This window comes from Elaeis guineensis, chromosome 4, assembly GCF_000442705.2.
Source record: "Elaeis guineensis isolate ETL-2024a chromosome 4, EG11, whole genome shotgun sequence".
NCBI classification, from domain to species: Eukaryota; Viridiplantae; Streptophyta; class Magnoliopsida; order Arecales; family Arecaceae; genus Elaeis; species Elaeis guineensis.
Window position 1 is genome coordinate 24609985 of NC_025996.2, and position 18220 is coordinate 24628204.

At 37.0% G+C, this 18220-nt stretch overlaps 1 protein-coding gene across 1 annotated transcript; it reads left to right on the plus strand.

The window, feature by feature from the left end:
* The first annotated feature begins 12300 nt into the window (after nucleotides 1–12300).
* On the plus strand, nucleotides 12301–17509 carry LOC105043313 (uncharacterized). The gene is made up of 3 exons (XM_010920812.3): nucleotides 12301–12709; nucleotides 12832–13032; nucleotides 16936–17509. Exons 1-3 carry the CDS (start codon nucleotides 12389–12391, stop codon nucleotides 17269–17271), a joined length of 858 nt encoding a protein of 285 aa, XP_010919114.1. The 5' UTR covers nucleotides 12301–12388; the 3' UTR covers nucleotides 17272–17509.
* Nucleotides 17510–18220: the final 711 nt, after the last annotated feature.

Below are 18220 nucleotides of genomic sequence, written 5' to 3' on the forward strand. Positions count from 1 at the left end.
ATCTTATCTTCTCTGTAGATTCGATCCGACTCGATACTTTCTACGTATTTTTAATTTTTATTGAAGTCGAAATTAATTTGATAAGCACGGTTCCTAACGACAACATCGTGATCATATCATCCCCTGGAGGAGCATGAGAGCTTTGTAGCTCTTGAGGTGATCGAGCGGTCGGTGGAGCCATTGTATGGCTCTATCTACGTATCTACGGTATCTTGAATCGAATTGAAATCGGTTTATCGAGGATTCATTGAGAGAAAGGCAGATGAGAGCTGATGCCAACCTTGCCAGTGGAATCCTGATTGTTCATCTGGAGCTGATCCAGATGACGATCGAGCTCTTTTAGCTTTCGATTGTACTCATCCAACCATCGTTGAGACTCATCAAGATGCTTGGAGTATCTAGGATAGAACCTTCCCCAGAAGAAAAAGAACTGGACAGTAACTGAGGTCTCTTCCCCTTATGTGGAGCTCGTCGAGGGGAAGAAGACCGACGGTCGCTGGGGTCAGCATGTGGAGCATGCCAGAAATCTGGACGTGGCGACCGTCGAATAGGTTGGGGACTTGTCTGATGGGAATGTCGAGTCGAGTGGTAGGTCGGAGAATGGGACTGGCAACTATGCCGAGAGGGCACGTCCTGCGGTGCCGACTCCTTCGATCGTAGCTACTGAGTCTGCTGGAGTCCATAGACAGCCTCGATCAATGTCTTAACTTGCTGCATCAGGGCAGCAAATTGCAAGTGGTCTACTATCACCACCGACCATGAAACGCTGGGCTCTCCAATGGTCATCAAAGGCGCACCACACTGTGATGAACGTTGATCCGAGCTGGCGGAGGTGTTTTGCACTCTTATCTTGACCATCGCTATTCGCAGAGGTGTATCTCCCTCCCTTACCTGACGCACCAAGTTGTTGTGGCCTATCTCTGATGGGGTAGTCGGCCTGAAGCCGAAGAGCTGTGCCTGACTACCATGTGGTAGAAAATCGATGAGGGGAGTTCGTGTTGATCCTAAGGATTGATTTTGATGAATAACAAAATGTTTGAGTATATATTTGAACTAATAAGCTTCTTAAGATTATGTTTCAAAAAAAATTATAGAGTATCAAAAGAAAAAGCTCAATAATGCATTTGAGAATAAAAAAAAGGAATCTAAAGCTTTTGAAGGGCATTGCACATCTCAAACAAAGCTGGAGGAAGATATTTGAAGGTTGGAATTGAAGAGGAATTCAAAATGAAAAACATCACAAAAAAATTCAGTGGAGGGCACATCAAGTCGACTCAAGATGGTTTCGAGTCAACTCAACTGAAATGGCACGCAAAAGTATTTTGGTACATTCTCAAATCGACTCAAGTCTGATGTGAGTCAACTCAAAGACGAGCTGAGGAGTCAAGTCGACTCAAGTTGCTTAAGTCAAAGCACAAGTGCCAACAGAAATTTGATTTTTGGACAAAAGACTCACAGGTCATTGAGTCGACTTAAGACTCAAGTGAGTCCACTCAAGCTCAATCTGAGTCGACTCAAGTTCCAACAGCTAATTCTGCAGAAAATTAAAATGGTCCAGAAATACTTCCAACGACTATTTTCGGATTCCAACTGCTAGAAATGACTTTTGAGGATCCAAACAGTGGTTTAAAGACTCCAACAATTTTTGAAATGACAAGATAAGAGAATCAAAGAAAGAAAGCAAAAATCTAAAGTAAAAGTCTAAAAAGTATTAAAAAGAGAGCATTCACTTTTCTATCACTTGAAACATCAAATCAAGAGATTTTTTCTAGCAAGAAGACAAGCTCATCTATTCAAAAGATTTCACAAAAGAAGAGTCAAGTACTTTATCGACTTTATTACTCATTAAAGGAGCTTTTTGTTTTCATTTGTTCTTCTACTTTTGTTCTTATTGTAACTAGCTTTAATAGGTTTTGAAGCTAGGGAATAGGTCCATCCAAGCCTAAGAATTGGAGTGTAGTCAAGGGTTGGCTTGTTTGTTGATTGTGGTTGATGATCCGGTATAAAATCAAGTAGATTTTAGATAGTGAGCCTAGAAAACTATCCTATTATAATCTTTGAAAGATTATGGTAAATTTTCAAGTGGATCTTGGAGAGTGGACGTAGGTGCAAGGGGCACCGAACCACTATACATCGGTTGTGTTTGTGATTATATTCTTCTCTCTTATTTTTCTTACACTTATATTTCTGTATATCCTATTTCTACACTCATCATTATTTCACTAGTTTTTCAAAATAGCATATTACTTGCTTAAATTTTGAAAAACTCAATTCACCCCCCCTCTTGGGTTATTCTACTAGGCAACAAGTGGTATCAGAGTTGATACTCACTTGCATTTGATTTAACAATCAAGAGTTAATATCAAATGACAACCCAAATAAGTACATCTCTTATTAAAGGATAATCGACGAACCGTCCATCTTTGTTCAATAGAACAAACTACACATATTGGAAAGCACCATGCATATTTATATTCAAGTACTTGACTATCAACTTTGGAGAGTTATAGTCAAAGGTCCACACACACCCATAATAAAAGTAGATGGTAATAATATTTTCAAGCCGAAGAGGATTGGGATGAGCATAATATGAAATTAATTGAATTGAATGCAAAAGCTATGAATATTCTATATTGTGCATTAGATGCTAACGAATTCAATAGAATTTTTACTTGCATTTCTACTAAGGAGATTTGAGATAGGTTGGAGGTTATCCATGAGGGTACCAATCAAGTCAAAGAGTCAAAGATTAATATGCTTGTTCATAGATATGAATTGTTTAAAATGAAATCAAATGAATCTATTACTAATATGTTTACTACATTCACTGATATTATTAATGGTTTGAAAAGCTTAGGAAAATCTTATTCTAATAGTAAGCTTGTTCATAAAATTCTTAGGCCACTTTTGAAAGCTTGGGAAGCGAAGGTCACCATGATTCAAGAAACCAAGGATCTGAACAAGCTACTATTAGAAGAACTCCTTGGGTCTTTAATAACTCATGAGTTAACCATGAGGCAAAATGTGGAGGAGGAAACCAAAAAGAAGAAGACGATAGCTCTCAAGATTATAACCTCCAAGGATGATGATAGTGAAGAATCCAATAAAGAAGAAGAGAAGAAGATGACTTGGCACTAACGGTAAAGAAGTTCAAAAGATTTATGAAAAGAAAGAAGCAAAATTTTAAGAGAAATCATTTAAAGGAGAATTAAGCAAGGATAGAGAGAAGGAGAAAGACAAAAACTTCTCATATGCTTTGAATGCAAGAAGTCCGATCACTTCAAAATAGAATGTCCTCTTCTAAAAAATCAAGCAAGAAGGTCAAGAAGAAGGCAATGATGGCACAGTGGAGCGATAGTGGGGACTCTAGCTTCGATGAAAAAGCACAAGAAATTGCCAACTTTTGCTTGATGGCTCATCAAGAGGAGGAGTGTCTTGCAGTCTGGGAAAAGAAAAGGCTTTGGTATCTTAATAGTGGCTGTTCAAGGTACATGATGGGTGACAAATCTCAATTTGTCCCATTTGAACCTAAAGATGGAGGAGTGGTTACATTTGAAGATAATAGAAAAGGGCATATCATTGATGTTGGTAACATTCATATCACTCCTTCCACTCTTATTCAAAATATTTTATTAGTTGATGGATTGAAAATAACTTACTTAATATTAGCTAATTTTGTGATAAAAGATTTGAAGTAACTTTTAAGTCTCTAATATGCATAGTATGTAGTCCCAATGATAATGGCTTCATGTTCATTGGATATAGACATGACAAGTCTATATGGTGTCTGGATGATCTACACATGAAGAATGATCAATGTCTTGTAGCAATGGAAGCTAAGGTTAGTGAGACTAGTTGGTTGTGACATCATAGATTAGATCATGCTAGCATGCATTTACTTTCAAAACTCATTAAGAAAAATCTTGTCAAAGGCCTACCAAAATTAAATTTTGAAAAGGATCGGATTTGTGATGCTTGTCAATTAGAAAAACAAACTAAGAATTCTTTTAAATCTAAAAGCATGATTTCAATATCTAGACCTCTAGAATTGCTTCATATGGATTTATTTGGATCTACTAGGACCACAAGTTTAGGAGACAAGAAATATGGGTTGTGATTGTAAATGATTTTTCGAGATTTACTTGGATAATATTTTTAGCATAAAAAGATGTAGCATTTAAAGCTTTTACAAAATTTTATTAAAAAGTTTCAAATGAAAAGAATACATCTATTATAGGCATTCGTAGTGATCATAGCATTGAATTTGAAAATCAATATTTTAAAAATTTTTTAATAAAAAAAGAATTGATCATATTTTTTCTGCATCTAGGATACCTCAACAAAATAGAGTGGTAGAAAAAAAAAATCACACGTTACAAGAATGGCACGCATAATGTTATGTGAAGGTGATTTATCTAAATATTTTTGAGCGGAAGCCATTAATATCACATGCTATATTTTAAATTACGTATTAATTAGACCTATTCCAAAGAAAACACCGTATGAACTTTGAAAAGAAAAGAAATTAAACATAAACTATTTTCATGTTTTTGATTGTAGATATTTCATACTAAACAATGAAAAAAAAATTAAAAAAATTTGATACCAAATCGGATGAGGATATCTTCTTAGGTACTTTACATCAAGCAAGGCATATACAGTCTTCAACAAAAAACTCTTGTTGTTGAAGAATCTATCCATGTAGTATTTGATGAATTTATGACAATTTTTAGAAAAAAAGATGTTTTAGATGAGGATGTAAGAATTCTCAATAAGAAGATGGATAGCCTCATGTTGAAGGATGATTTTTCACAAAACAATGAAGAAGATTCAAAGGAGGATGAAAAAAAAAAGAGGAAGAATCTACTCCAAATAAAGAGAAGTGCTACCAAAAGAGTGGAGGTATGCACATGGACATCTTAAAGATTAATTATCGTGATCCATCACAAGAGATAAGAACTTGATCTTTTCTAGAAATATTAATAATTACTAAGCTTTTGTATCACAAATCGAGCCTAAAACCATAGAAGAAGCTGAAAATGATCTTTATTGGATAAATACTATACAAGAAGAATTAAACTAATTTGAAAGAAATAAGATATGGACACTAATTGATAGACCTAATAACATCCTATAATTAGAATAAAATGGTGTATAGGAATAAACTAGATGAGTATAGTACCATTATTAGAAATAAAGCTAGGCTAGTCGCTAAAGGATATAATCAAGAAGAAGATATTGATTTTGATGAAATCTTTGCTTCAGTAGCTAGATTAGAGGTAATTAAGCTACTACTTGCATTTGCATGCTTCATAAATTTTAAATTATATTAAATAATATTAAAAATTATTTTTAAATAGATACATAGCAGAAGAAGTATATGTTGAATAATCACCTAATTTTGAAAATCATATATTTTAAATTATGTCTTCAAATTATATAAGACTTTGTATGGATTAAAATAAGCTCCACGTGCATGATATGAAAGATTGAGTAAATTTTTATTAGATAATGAATTTACTAGAGGTAATGTTAATAAAATATTATTCTTAAAAAGAAAAGACAATGACTTGTTAGTGGTACAAATCTACGTAGATGATATTATCTTTGGTTCTACTAATGAATATCTTTGTCAAAAGTTTGCCAAGCTTATGTAGGGTGAGTTCGAGATGAGCATGATGGGAGAGCTAAACTTCTTTTTCGAACTTCAAATCAAGCAAAGTAAAGAGGAGATCTTCATCAACCAAATAAAGTACACAAAAAAATACTTAAGAAGTTTGGGATGGAGACTTCAAGATCCATTGACACACCCTTGAGCCCCTCGTGTGAGCTTGACAAAGATGAAAAGGATAAGAAGGTAGATGCTAAATTGTATAGAGATATGATTAGATTATTACTTTATCTTACCACAAGTAGACCAGATATTATGTTTAGTGTTTGTATGTGTGCTAGATATCAATCAGATCATAGAAAATCTTATTTATCAAAATTAAAAGAATTTTTAGATACTTGTCTGACACATTTAATGTAGGTTTATAGTATGATAGATTATCTTCATTTGAATTAATTGGATATTCGGATGCTATTTTGTGGATGCAAATTGGATAGAAAAAGCATAAGTGGTATCTGTCAATTTTTAGAAGTTAATTTGATCTCATGGTTTAGCAAGAAATAAAATTCTGTAGTACCATCTACGATCGAGGCCTAGTATATTGCTGCAGAAAGTTGTTATACTCAAATCTTATGGATCAAACAATAACTTGAAGATTTTGGCATCAAACTTAATAAGATTTCAATAAGATGTGATAACATCAGTGTAATTAATTTAACTAAAAATTTAATTCAATACTCAAAGTTTAAATACATTGAAATAAGACATCATTTCATAAGAAATTATGTACAAAATAATAATGTGATGCTTAAATTTATTTGTACTAATAAATAACTTACTGATATATTCACCAAACTCTTTAGTGAAGAAAAATTTAGCATCATTAGAAGAGATTTAAGGATTTGCTATCAATCAAAATAAATTTTATTCTCTAAATCTCAAAACAAGTTGAATCAAATCTAAAATAATCAATTTTATGTGCATAACCATGATTGATGTCATTAAGAATCTCCTAATACTTTTTATGTATTGAATTTTTTTAAAACTGTAAAAAATTTCAGACTCATGCTTGAGTCGACTCAAAAATGAACTTGAGTTGACTCACACTTGAGTTGACTCAAACAAAATCTTGAGTCAACTCAACTGATGGGGACATAAGCTTTTAAACGAGCCCATGACTCTTCGCATCATACCAAAATCATTTGGAAACCCAATGCCTTTCTCTAAAGCCCCTCTCTACAGTTCTCCTCACAATTCTAGCCCTCTATCCCCCAATCAATCCTTGATCCTTCGTAGATTTGAGAGAAATGGTACGAACAAGGTACATGGGATGGAGACCTCTCTCGAGTCGGAGCGCTGAATAGTGGAAGCGAAGGAAGAAGGCTCGACTGGATTTCTCATCTGAAGTGACCAAATCGCCCCAACCCACTGATCCATCGAAAGTTTTTGAGCCAAATCGGTTTGAGGAACAAGATATAGAGTCTTCCCTCCTCCACATCCCTCTCCATCCGAGAGAACACCAACTAGGGCCGTTGCCTCTCCATCCGAGAGAATGGCAACAAGGGCCATTGCAATGGCAAGGAGAGTAGATTTTACATTCTTTAAGAAATACCATTTCTCAATTGGTCCGTGGCTTGACAGAATGGGGTGGAAGAATTTTTGCTGCTTAAATATCTCAATGTACCCGAAGTTGATTGGAAAATTTTATGCAAATCTGAGGAGAGAGCAACTGAGGTAACCACTATCGTGAAGGGGGTTCAATTCAATGTTTCTGAAAAAAGCCTGGTGGGAGTCTTTGGTTTGCCCCTAGAAGGAGCTGTCCCCGAGATAGTGTCTGACAAGAAGGATTATTGTTGGTAGAGAGGATGTTATTGGTGACATAAAAATCCCCACACTTTTTGTAGAGATGCGAGTGCTGCATCACATTATTGGAGGGATTTTATTTTGAAATTAGGAAAGCATGACTTTGTGTCAGAGAAGGAGTTATGTGTCATGTATCACATTATTCAGGGGATACCTCTAAACCTTTCTAGACTTATGATGCATCAGATTAGAGAGGCAGCAACCAAGAATAAGGTTTGTCTACCCTATGGGATGGCATTGATCAAAGTATTTGAGATAGTAGAAATTTTATTAGAAAATGAAGGATTTAAGAATTTATCTCATTTTGATGTTTATGATGAAAATGCGCTGACTTGTATGCACTTTCATGTTGAGGTAGGAGATGGGTGAGAAATGAGTCAGATCAAGAGAGAAGAGAGCCCAGGATAGAGAAGACAGGAGAGCTATCTACACTCATTGCCTCTAGAGTCCATCTAATTATCCTTCATCATCTAGAGCTGCGTCTGATCTCCCTTCACCAGCCACACCACGAGCTAGATCCCCTACTGCATCCAGACCTCAGTCAGCAATTACTGACTCTACCACACTAGAGAGGTTGGCTGATCTTATCTCGATCAGACTCAATGCCCAGATAGCAGGATTATCTGAGAAGGTCGAGAGTATTCAGGCTGAGATGAGATGTATGGTAGATAGGCTCACCACCTTAGAGTAGCAAGAGTTGAGGATAGAGGCATCAACTGATGTTTTTGATGTGGCAGGAGAGATTGCATGACTCAGAAAGAGTTTTGAGTCCAGGAGTACTGAGATATTTATTGCTATTAGAGGATTCGGACAGACTGGCACTGAGATACTTGGGGCTATCAGTGGACTTGGACAGTCCTAGCAGTAGAACATTATGTCTACACTTGGAGCCATGGGTAGTCTGATTGAAAAATTTGAGAGACCTGCTCTGAGTGCAATACCAACAGCAGCTGCAGCAGATACTGCCGTCAGAGTTTTCATGGCTCATTCTGTTCCTACTCAGTCCCAACCTTAGTCCATGCCTCGACCTCCACCTGCTCGACCTCAGTCGTCTACTCCACTATCAGCTCAGCCACAGCCACCAGTGTCTACTCAACCACGTCCTCCTATCCAGCTCCAGTTTGCTACGTAGTCCATCCAACTGTCTGCTAGTTAGAGCAGACCACCTTTCAGAGTATACACCAGAGCTGAAGTCGGATTTTCACATCTCCAAAGGTTAGTCCATTGGGCAGAACTAGGAGCTGGAGAGCTGGACCTTCATCATCTTGCGCTTCCTCATCCGAGACCCTAGAGATTCCTTTTGATGAGGATTAGTGGCTTAGGAGAAATTTATTTAATCATATGCTGTATCGGGTTTTCTTTTGGACGTATGGTTGTATTTATCTGTCTTGTGGATTTATATATGATTTATCTTAGTATTAGTGTGTACCTATTTATTTTGATGTGCACCTACTTAGTGTGTATCTTGGTATTATTGACCGACTTACCTCACATTATATTTTGGTGTGCTATGATCTAGCACATTCATTTTGATGAATACAATGCTATACTTTTACTCTTCCTTATTCTTGCTATGTTATGGGATTCTACCTTGCTTATACATTGCCCTCTTGATTGATGACAAAAAGGGGGAGTAGAAAAGAACATATGAGCAAAAAGATGTAATAGAAAAGAATGTATGAGTAATGTTAGCATGTATGCAAAGAATGTATGAACACAATATATGAGCGTATGAGCATTGTTTGCATGAACGCATAATGTATGAGCGTATGAGCATTGTTAGCATTATTTGCTTTATCATGTACTTTATGAATACATCTATGTGTCTTATGAATATAAATTTCAGCCCTAACATATAAGTATAGCAATGAGCCTTAATGTATATCATGTGTATGTGCCGATATCTCATGTTCAACTATATGAATAAAGAACTTTGCACATATAGCACAATCAATGAATGAGTATTGAGCTTGAAGTAAATATGGGCACACACTAAGGGGGAGCAAAGCCAAAACTTATGAAAAGCCTATATCTTTATTGACTCAAGTATATTTCTTAAAAATTATGCATATGTCTTGCCAATTGCTCATGTAATCACAAGTTTTGTCATCATCAAAAAGAGGAAGATTGTTGACCTCAAGGATTGTTGTGATGAATAACAAAATGTTTGAGTATATATTTGAACTAATAAGCTCTTTAAGATCATGTTTCAGAAAAAATTATAGAGTATCAAAAGAAAAAGCTCAAAATGCATTTGAGAATAAAAAGGAGGAATCTAAAGTTTTTGAATGGCATTGCACAACTCAAATAAGGTTGGAGGAAGATATTTGAAGGTTGAAATTGAAGAGGAATTCAAATTGAAAAATATCACAAAAAAATTCAGTGGAGAGCACTTCGAGTCGACTCAAGATGGTCCCGAGTCGACTCAACCAGAATGACATGCAAAAGTATTTTGGCACATTCTCAAGTTGACTTGAGTCTAACGTAAGTCGACTCAAAGATGAGATAAGAAGTCGAGTCGACTCAAGTTGCTCGAGTCGAAACCACAGGGTACCAATAGAGAGCTGATTTTTGGGGACAAAAAACTCACAGGTCGTTGAGTCGACTCAAGGCACAGCTGAGTCGACTCAAGATTTAAGTTGAGTTGACTCAATCTTAATTTGAATCGACTTAAATTCCAATGGCTAGTTCTATAGAAAATTCAGAACGATCCAGAATTACTTCCAACAGCTATTTTTCAGATCCCAATGGCTAGAAATGATTTTTTAGGTTTGAATAGTGGTTTAAAGCCTCCAACAACTTTTTGAAGTGACAAGACAAGAGAATCAAAGAAGGAAAGTAAAAATTAAGAGTAAAAATTCAAAAAATATTAAAAAAAGAGCATTCACTTTTTAACTATTTGAAATATTAAATTAAGAGATTCTCTCTAGCAAGAAGATAAGCTCATTTGTTCAAAAGCTTTACAAAAGAAGAGTCAAGAGCTTCATCGACTTTATTGCTCATTAAAGGAGCTTTTTATTTTCATTTATCCTTTTACTTTTATTCTTATTGTAACTAGCTTCAATAGGATTTTGAAGCTAGGGGATAGGCCCATCCAAACTTAAGAATTGAGTGTAAGCCAAGGATTGGCTTGTTTGTTGGTTGTAATTAGTGATCCAATATAAAACTAACTAGGTTTTGTATAATGAGTCTAGAAAACTATCCGACTGTAATCTTAAAATGACTATAGTGAAACTTTCAAGTGGATCTTGAAGAGTGAACGTAGGTGCAAGAGACATCGAACCACTATATATCGATTGTATTTGTGATTGTGTTTTTCTCTCTTATTCCCCTTGCACTTATATTTTTATATATCCTATTTCTGCACTCATCATTATTTCATTAGTTTTTTAAAACAGCATATTATTTGCTTAAGTTTTGAAAAATTCAATTCATCCTTCCTTTTGGGTTGTTCTACTGAGCAACAGTTCGTCCATCGGAGAAAGGGCACAGCGAGACAGTCAAAGACGAGAGCGAGAACTGGATATATGAGTTGACGATGATCTCCACCCAACATCAGAGTGACCAAGGTCCGTTGGAACATCGGGAAGTCGGGGTGCAGGACTTGCAAGGCAAGTCTCGCTGGAGGTGGCTTCAGCGAGGACCCTCCGATGCTCAAGTCATGGATGGAACTCAATGGAAGGAGAAGCAAAGTCTTAATGTGGAGCTAGTGTTGCATACCTAGAGGGATCCTCGCTTATCTTTATTTATAGAGAGATTATGGTCAGTAGAGAGAGTAAGCCCACTTCGAATTTCTTGTCCATACCGAGTAGTACAGGCGGTCCTGCTGGCTCTGATGGCAGGCGTGCCATTCGTTCGGTGCGTAGGTAGCTATGGCGATGCATCTTATCGCACGTAGGGTGCAATTAATAAGCTCGTGGGCGTAATTAATGACTTCGTGGTTTCTTGTCATAGCACACAGCTGGCGGTGAAAGATATGGCTCTTAGGTGACAGGATTGATGTGATCCAATGAGATAGTATGGTAGCCATGCTTGATATTCAGTTGCTCGGCTGACACCCACACCTATGGATTCGATAGCAGGCCAATAATTTCGAATGAGTGGTGCTTCTCAATCATCCATCAAGTCAGTTGGTAGGGCACTGAATATGTAGTCAGTCACGTGCCGAATGCCATCATCTAACTTGGGGGCGTGCGTAGACCGTGTATCGAATCGAGTCGGTAAAGCACTAATTTAGTTAAGTTCGTTGGTCGGTCATGCCTCTAGTCTGCCATATCTCATCAATATTAATTGATGGAAGGTCGCTCAGAGCAGAATCCGTTAGTCGGAGTCGGATTGAGTCATAGTAGCCGGATCAGCGAAGTACAGGTAGTCGACGAGGATCTACCCTAACAAAACTGAATCCTTGGCTCATTCATACTTCAATGAAAAGATATTTTATAACTTCAAAAGAAAAATTTTATAAAAATTTTGTAGCTATTTTATATAAAACTCACTTTTTCAAAACTTATATATGATAAACACTTTATAAAGAATATACCTCCTCATTTTTTTCCCATAAAATATCCACATGTAAATTCCTACTTAAAGGCTACTACCAAAAAATAAAAAAAAAATTATTTAAGATTTGATTGGATGTTGGATCTAAAATTTTATGAGATTGATGGTTAGACCAATACAATCTTAAAATGAAAAAAAAAAATTAAAGATAAAACTAAATAGTCTGACTACGGAATTCATACAATTTTGTATTCAATTATCCAAACTGCTATTCCAAATTTGTTTTTGTCCCGTAGCGTTAATACCCTAGTGGGCCGAGCATTATCCAAAAATCAACCAAAAAGTGACTGCAACCCAACCCTCGTTATCATCTTCTTCCTATCCGCCCGCTGCGCCAGAGCTGGGCGGTCCTCGATGGCCGCCGCGACCTCCGCGATACGCCTGCCGCTCCCGTCCTCCCACCCGGTCCACCCCCGGTTGTTTTCGGCTCACTCCACGAACCGGGTTCTCGTGGGAGTTCCCCGACCCGGCGTCCGTCTGAGCTCCCAGGCACGGCCGCCAACGGTGCGGGCCGCCGTCGCCGCCACTCCTCCACCACCTCAGACGACGTCGTCGACGGGCATCGTTCTCGTGGACCGGTCGGAGGCCGAGAAGGTGAACCGGCTTAAGTCCGCCTATCTCGAGAAGGTCGTCCCCCGCCTCAAAGAGGAGTTCAACTACAAGAACACCCACGAGGTTCTCTCTTCTTGCCCTCTTCTCTCTATTTTCTCCATCAATTTCGCTTGGTTTTTGTGGATGTTTGGAGCAAAGGTGCGATTTTTATTTATGTATTGGGCTGGGGAGGGATGTTGTGATAGGTTCCGAAGATAGAGAAGATAGTGGTGAATTGTGGGATGGGAGATGCCGAGCAGAACTCCAAGGGTTTGGAGGCAACGATGAAGGATTTGGCGCTGATAACGGGGCAGAGACCAGTGAAGACGAGGGCGAAGAAGTCCATTGCTTCTTTCAAGCTCCGAGAGGGTGCTACTGTTGGTATTGCGGTCACCCTTCGTGGTAATGTAAGTGAGCTCTCGGTCAACCTATTTGTAAACTTTATATTTAAGTGGAAAGTCGGGATTCTGCAGTTGTTTAGAACATAAATTGTTTGGATACCATGAAATAAGGTAACTGTGCACTTAGCGGAGGTTTTTGTCGCTATTGATATGAAAAATAATATGTTTAATCTGGACTTATGTGTTCAGTCTTGCTTCAAGTTCTAGATGGAAACGGAGGATTCACGAGCAGTATTTAGCTTAATTATAGAAACGCATTTTGCCGCTATCAGTATTGTGTTATGTTGTTGTATATATTATAGAATCAGTGGCAAAGTTGAACTTTTGTTATGGTTGTTAGTTCTGTAATATGTAATGTGTGGAGAGAGCAGTATATAAACTTTAATTGGCATTTAGAAAGTCATGATTTTTTAGTTGTTTAGGGAACAGTTTGTTCAAATGCCATAAAAATGGAGTAGATATGCACATGAAGGAGGCTTGTGTTACTATTGTACAATGAAGCAAAGTTAAAGGGATTATTTGAAATCATGTATTGACTTTCTTCAAGCTTTTACTGGAATTGACAATTTGGAACACCTTTAGCTTGATCATAAAGGTGAATATCACCATTGTTAATAGAAGGTATTTTGTTGTAACGCATTTCCCAGCATATATAAGCTAACCCGGAGGGTTGGCTGAAGAACTTTTTTTAAGGAAGCTAGCTTCGTAACATGAATATGTGCGTTTACAACACTTTTTAGATTTAAATAACTCAACATGACACTTTCCCAACATGACGTGTACACTTCTTTATAAAGACTGAAGTTCCAAACGCACCAGATAAGCAGATGCATTATAGAAGTTAAAGATTAACAGGGCATTATCAGAAGAAAGTAAACAATATATAATTATTATTCATAATAAACATTACATGTTGATGGAAATTTAGCATGAGGAATTTCATATGAAGTATGATAAGTGTGAAGCAACATCAGTTCAGAACTCTTTTGCTGGTCATTACTATGGTGGTGGAAGTGCATTATGTAATCTATCTGAGTATCTTATTCTATTATACATTAATTTTTTGATTTAATATCACTTCCATAACATAATCTTGTAATCAAAATGTTGGAAAGCAACAATAATGAAAACAAGTACCTGTTTATATTGTAAGTATCAAAGATAAAATTTTGGTACTTGATGGAGAGTGCTGGAGTAAATGCACCATCTTATCAGGTGCCCAAGTTTAAATGCTCATTTTTGTATTCTGTGATAGCTATGCAGATATATTTTTTGATATGGCAAACAAAAAATACATAGGTTTTTAGCAGGAGTTTCATGTGTTCTGTTATTGGGACAACACTATATGCATAGAACAAGGTGCGTTGCAATAATACATCTGATTGGATATAAGGTGGATAAGGTGTTTGCCTGCAAGATGACTAAAGATGATCGTTGATGCCTTGCAACCACTAATAGGTCCAGCATTAAGGCTAGCCATAATGCAATTTTTGAGTGAAGCTTTAAAAGTTATCTAGTGGTGATGGGGCATGTTCATGAGCTAGCTAAGAGAGAACCAGGAAGATATGAGCATGATTAAGTTCTTCTTCAGCCAATGAATATAACTTTTGAAGTGTTTGCCAGTCATTTAGTACCATATCACTATAGGATCTGTCTTTTTCTCATTGTCATTTCAATATGATGTTTCATTTTATTCTTCGTGCTGTCTGTTTTAGTCAATTTTGTGTTCGAGCTAGCATTGCTTATTCTGTGGACTACCACCTGGTAAATTTATTCCCATTTGATTTACTTGTATGTGCTAAAATTTATGTTTAGACATAAAAGGGCAGTTTATACTCTCTTTTAAATCTGTTCTAAAGTAGTTTAGTAATTTGTTTTTGCTTTTTAAGGAGCTTTTGTTTCTATGAGATGCCAATATTCATTTCCTGGACCTAAGTTCTCTTGATGTCTTATGATGTGTTATGGAATCGCTGCATTTGTGGCCTATGCACCTCTCTAGGTGCAGCTGCATAGCATAAGCCTAGGCACTTTGCTTAGTATTTTACATCATGTTTGAGCATTGAGGACGAGATTGATTTACAATTTAGTGTTGAACGTTGCCAAGTTGGCACTTTCTATTAGCTTACCACATGTTATTTGATGTGCTGTGTTTCAATTTCTGGATTATAATTATTTCCTTAGATGTTTCCTTATATCTGTGAGTTTTCTGTTTCCTTTCTTTCTTTCTTTTGTGTGTGTGCGTGTGTGGCTTTGTTTTTTTTATTTTTTTTGGGTGGTTTGGGAAGGGGGGGGTGTGGGGGTGCTGGTGGTGGTGGTGGTGGTGTGGTGTGGAGATGAGGTGGTGTCTGCCTTGATCTCTGGGCATCTGCCTAGTGCCTAACCCTGGCTGCCTCTGGCCACCAACAGTTTTTTAAAACATTGTATTTTTGTTTGTTCACACTCTTTTCTAAGCTTCCATCTGCCTATTTTCATCCTGCAAAGTTACAGTGGGAAATTGCACCATTTTAAAGGCTAGTGATGTATTTCTTGACCCTTTTCTTTTTGTTTGTTTGTGGTGCTCAAATCCTTTCCTATTTGTTCGGCCTATGAAATATCTGTTAGCTGTTGTTTTTATTCTCTATTGCTTCAATTTGACTTTCTTTGTGTCTACTTTGCTCTTTGGTTTGGAACCCATTAAGATTTTATATGTTTGAGGGGAGATGGATCTTTTGCTGTTTCAGCTTTTAGGTGGAGGTTGTACACCTTAAGGCAATGAAGGACTTCCCTGTGTTGCTTAATGAGAAGCTTCTGGATTATCATGATACATTGCTCATGCACATTCTAGTTAGGGCATAAAGCCAAAATTCTCCTAGTAGGAATTCATGCTAATGAGCAAAGCATGTGCTGCAGGGTGTGTGTATAAAGCCAAGGGATGGCAATAGATTGGGGATGGGTTGGGTTGGCCAATATTTGTAGCCGCCCTGCACTTAAAAATCCCATACCCATATATCTACCCTATACTTGCTTCGGGTTAGGTCAAGTAGAGATGTAGGTCAGATTGGGTTAGATAGATAAGAGGATTGGATTGGATCAGGTATATATAAGCATTATAAAATAATTATAATTTTGAAGGGAGATATAAATTAAGGTTGTATTAGGTCGGGTTTGGGCGGAGCATACCATTATCCATACTCGGCTCAAACTCATTTCAGATATTTTTGTCTAGAACTCATACCCACCCCGATTCTAATCTAGTCCAGTAAAATCCATCCAATTTGGGTTGGTCGGATCGGGTACCCAACTGGTCGGCTAAAATTGCCATTTCTAATAGAGCTAATAAAATTATATACTTGCTCTCACCCTTTCAGTTGAGATGTCATGATTAGAAAAAATTTGATAAAAGTTTTAAAAAAGTGCAGATAAGATGCTAGAACTTGAGATCATCATAGTATGCCAAAATTGAGCATTTCAAAGCACCAGATAGTTTGCAAGTGTCCAAAAATGTTTGACTTTTCAAATAATTCAAAAATTAACAGTACCAGTAGGACATGCTTAAAGAGAACAATTTAAGTCAAAATCTATTACATTGTAAAACCATTGCCCCCAAAGCATGATATGCTCATGGATGATGAATAACTTTATTTAGTGGATAATCAAAATGACAAAAATTATTTTACATGGTATATGATTCTAACAAATTGTTTGCTTTTGATGTTTAACAAACTTTGACCCTATACATCAGTGATATACCTTAAACTAGTTTTACGCCTCTTGCATCCACAATATTCCTTTTTCTTTCTTCCTTTCCTCCTTTATTTTCCTGTTTTGGCACTTAGCTATAATTTTTTGCTTGAGGTATACCAGTTTTTATTATTTGGACTAAATATAACACTCACATTTACTACATTATATAAACTTTGCATCATGTAGGTAATGTATTCCTTTCTGGATCGGCTCATAAACCTGGGGCTCCCTAGGACCAGGGATTTCCAAGGTGCCAACCCTAACAGTTTTGATGGGCACGGGAATTTTAGCATCGGCTTGCGGGATCAGAGTGTGTTTCCTGAGATCAGGTATGAAGCCCTTGGTAGGCAGAGGGGAATGGACGTCTGCATAACAACCACAGCAAAAACAGATAATGAGGGTCACAGATTGCTTGCTCTCCTAGGCATGCCATTTAAAGAGGGTGGTGGCCCAACAGTGGTAATTCGTAAGAAGAAGAGAAAGGCTCACCATTTTGAATCCAAGACTGGACGAAGAAGGTAATAAGCAAAAGGGCACCCCAGTGGTTCCTTTTGCGCGTTTGCTCAAGATGGGAGCTGATCTGTTTGCTTCTTGGACGGTTAAAACAGTGAATTTGTGTTGTAAAATCAGAGGAATTTTCATGTAGATATTAAATTTCTGTGCAAAACCTATCTGTGTGCCTCTATTTTAGGTTTGTCGTCGGAGTGGGGAGTTAATCCATTAGCTCTATACATATTTTGCGTCTTTGGAGAACCAGAAATTCAATTGCTTGTTTTCTCCACTGTAAACATTGTGAGATTGTCTACCCAAAAAAAAAAAAAACAACGTGAGATTACCACAAAGTCAGTATTTATATACCACACCAGTCTGATTAATTCATGCATTTTCCTGAAACTCCTATTTTTGTTGCATCTATCCTATGCAAGTTGGTCATAGTTATGGTTTTGACATGCATGAAAGAGTCGACTGAAATAAGCGGATGAGCTTTCTTAGTAATTTCTTTTTTGATTTTCTGCTGGGTCAAGACTATTCTAAGGCTGATTCCTAGTTTGAAAGTTGTATATCAAATCTTAGGTAACTTAGCACATGCGGACTTTTCAAGCTTTCTATTGGTATTTCGTTTTGAAACTTTGGTGGTCAATCTTTAGTAAGCAGTGAAAGTTGTATCAACAGTATCTCGAAAGGTGATTACATGTATTTCTAATTTCATCTTTTTCGAATAAGATTTTGTCTGATTCTCCTGGAGTGGCTCGCATGAGAGATGTGCGGGCACGTGAGTTCATTCTAAATTGTGCTGTGTTGCTATAATTGGTTAGATGACACTGTACACCACCTGTAAAGCAAACGATACGGAACACATATCAACACTCACCTTTTGAGGAATAGCCTGAAGGCAAAATGCATGAAAATTTTAGCGAATGAAACTACACTGAGTGAAAAAGGAATAGACAAGAAAAAGAAAATATTTTTG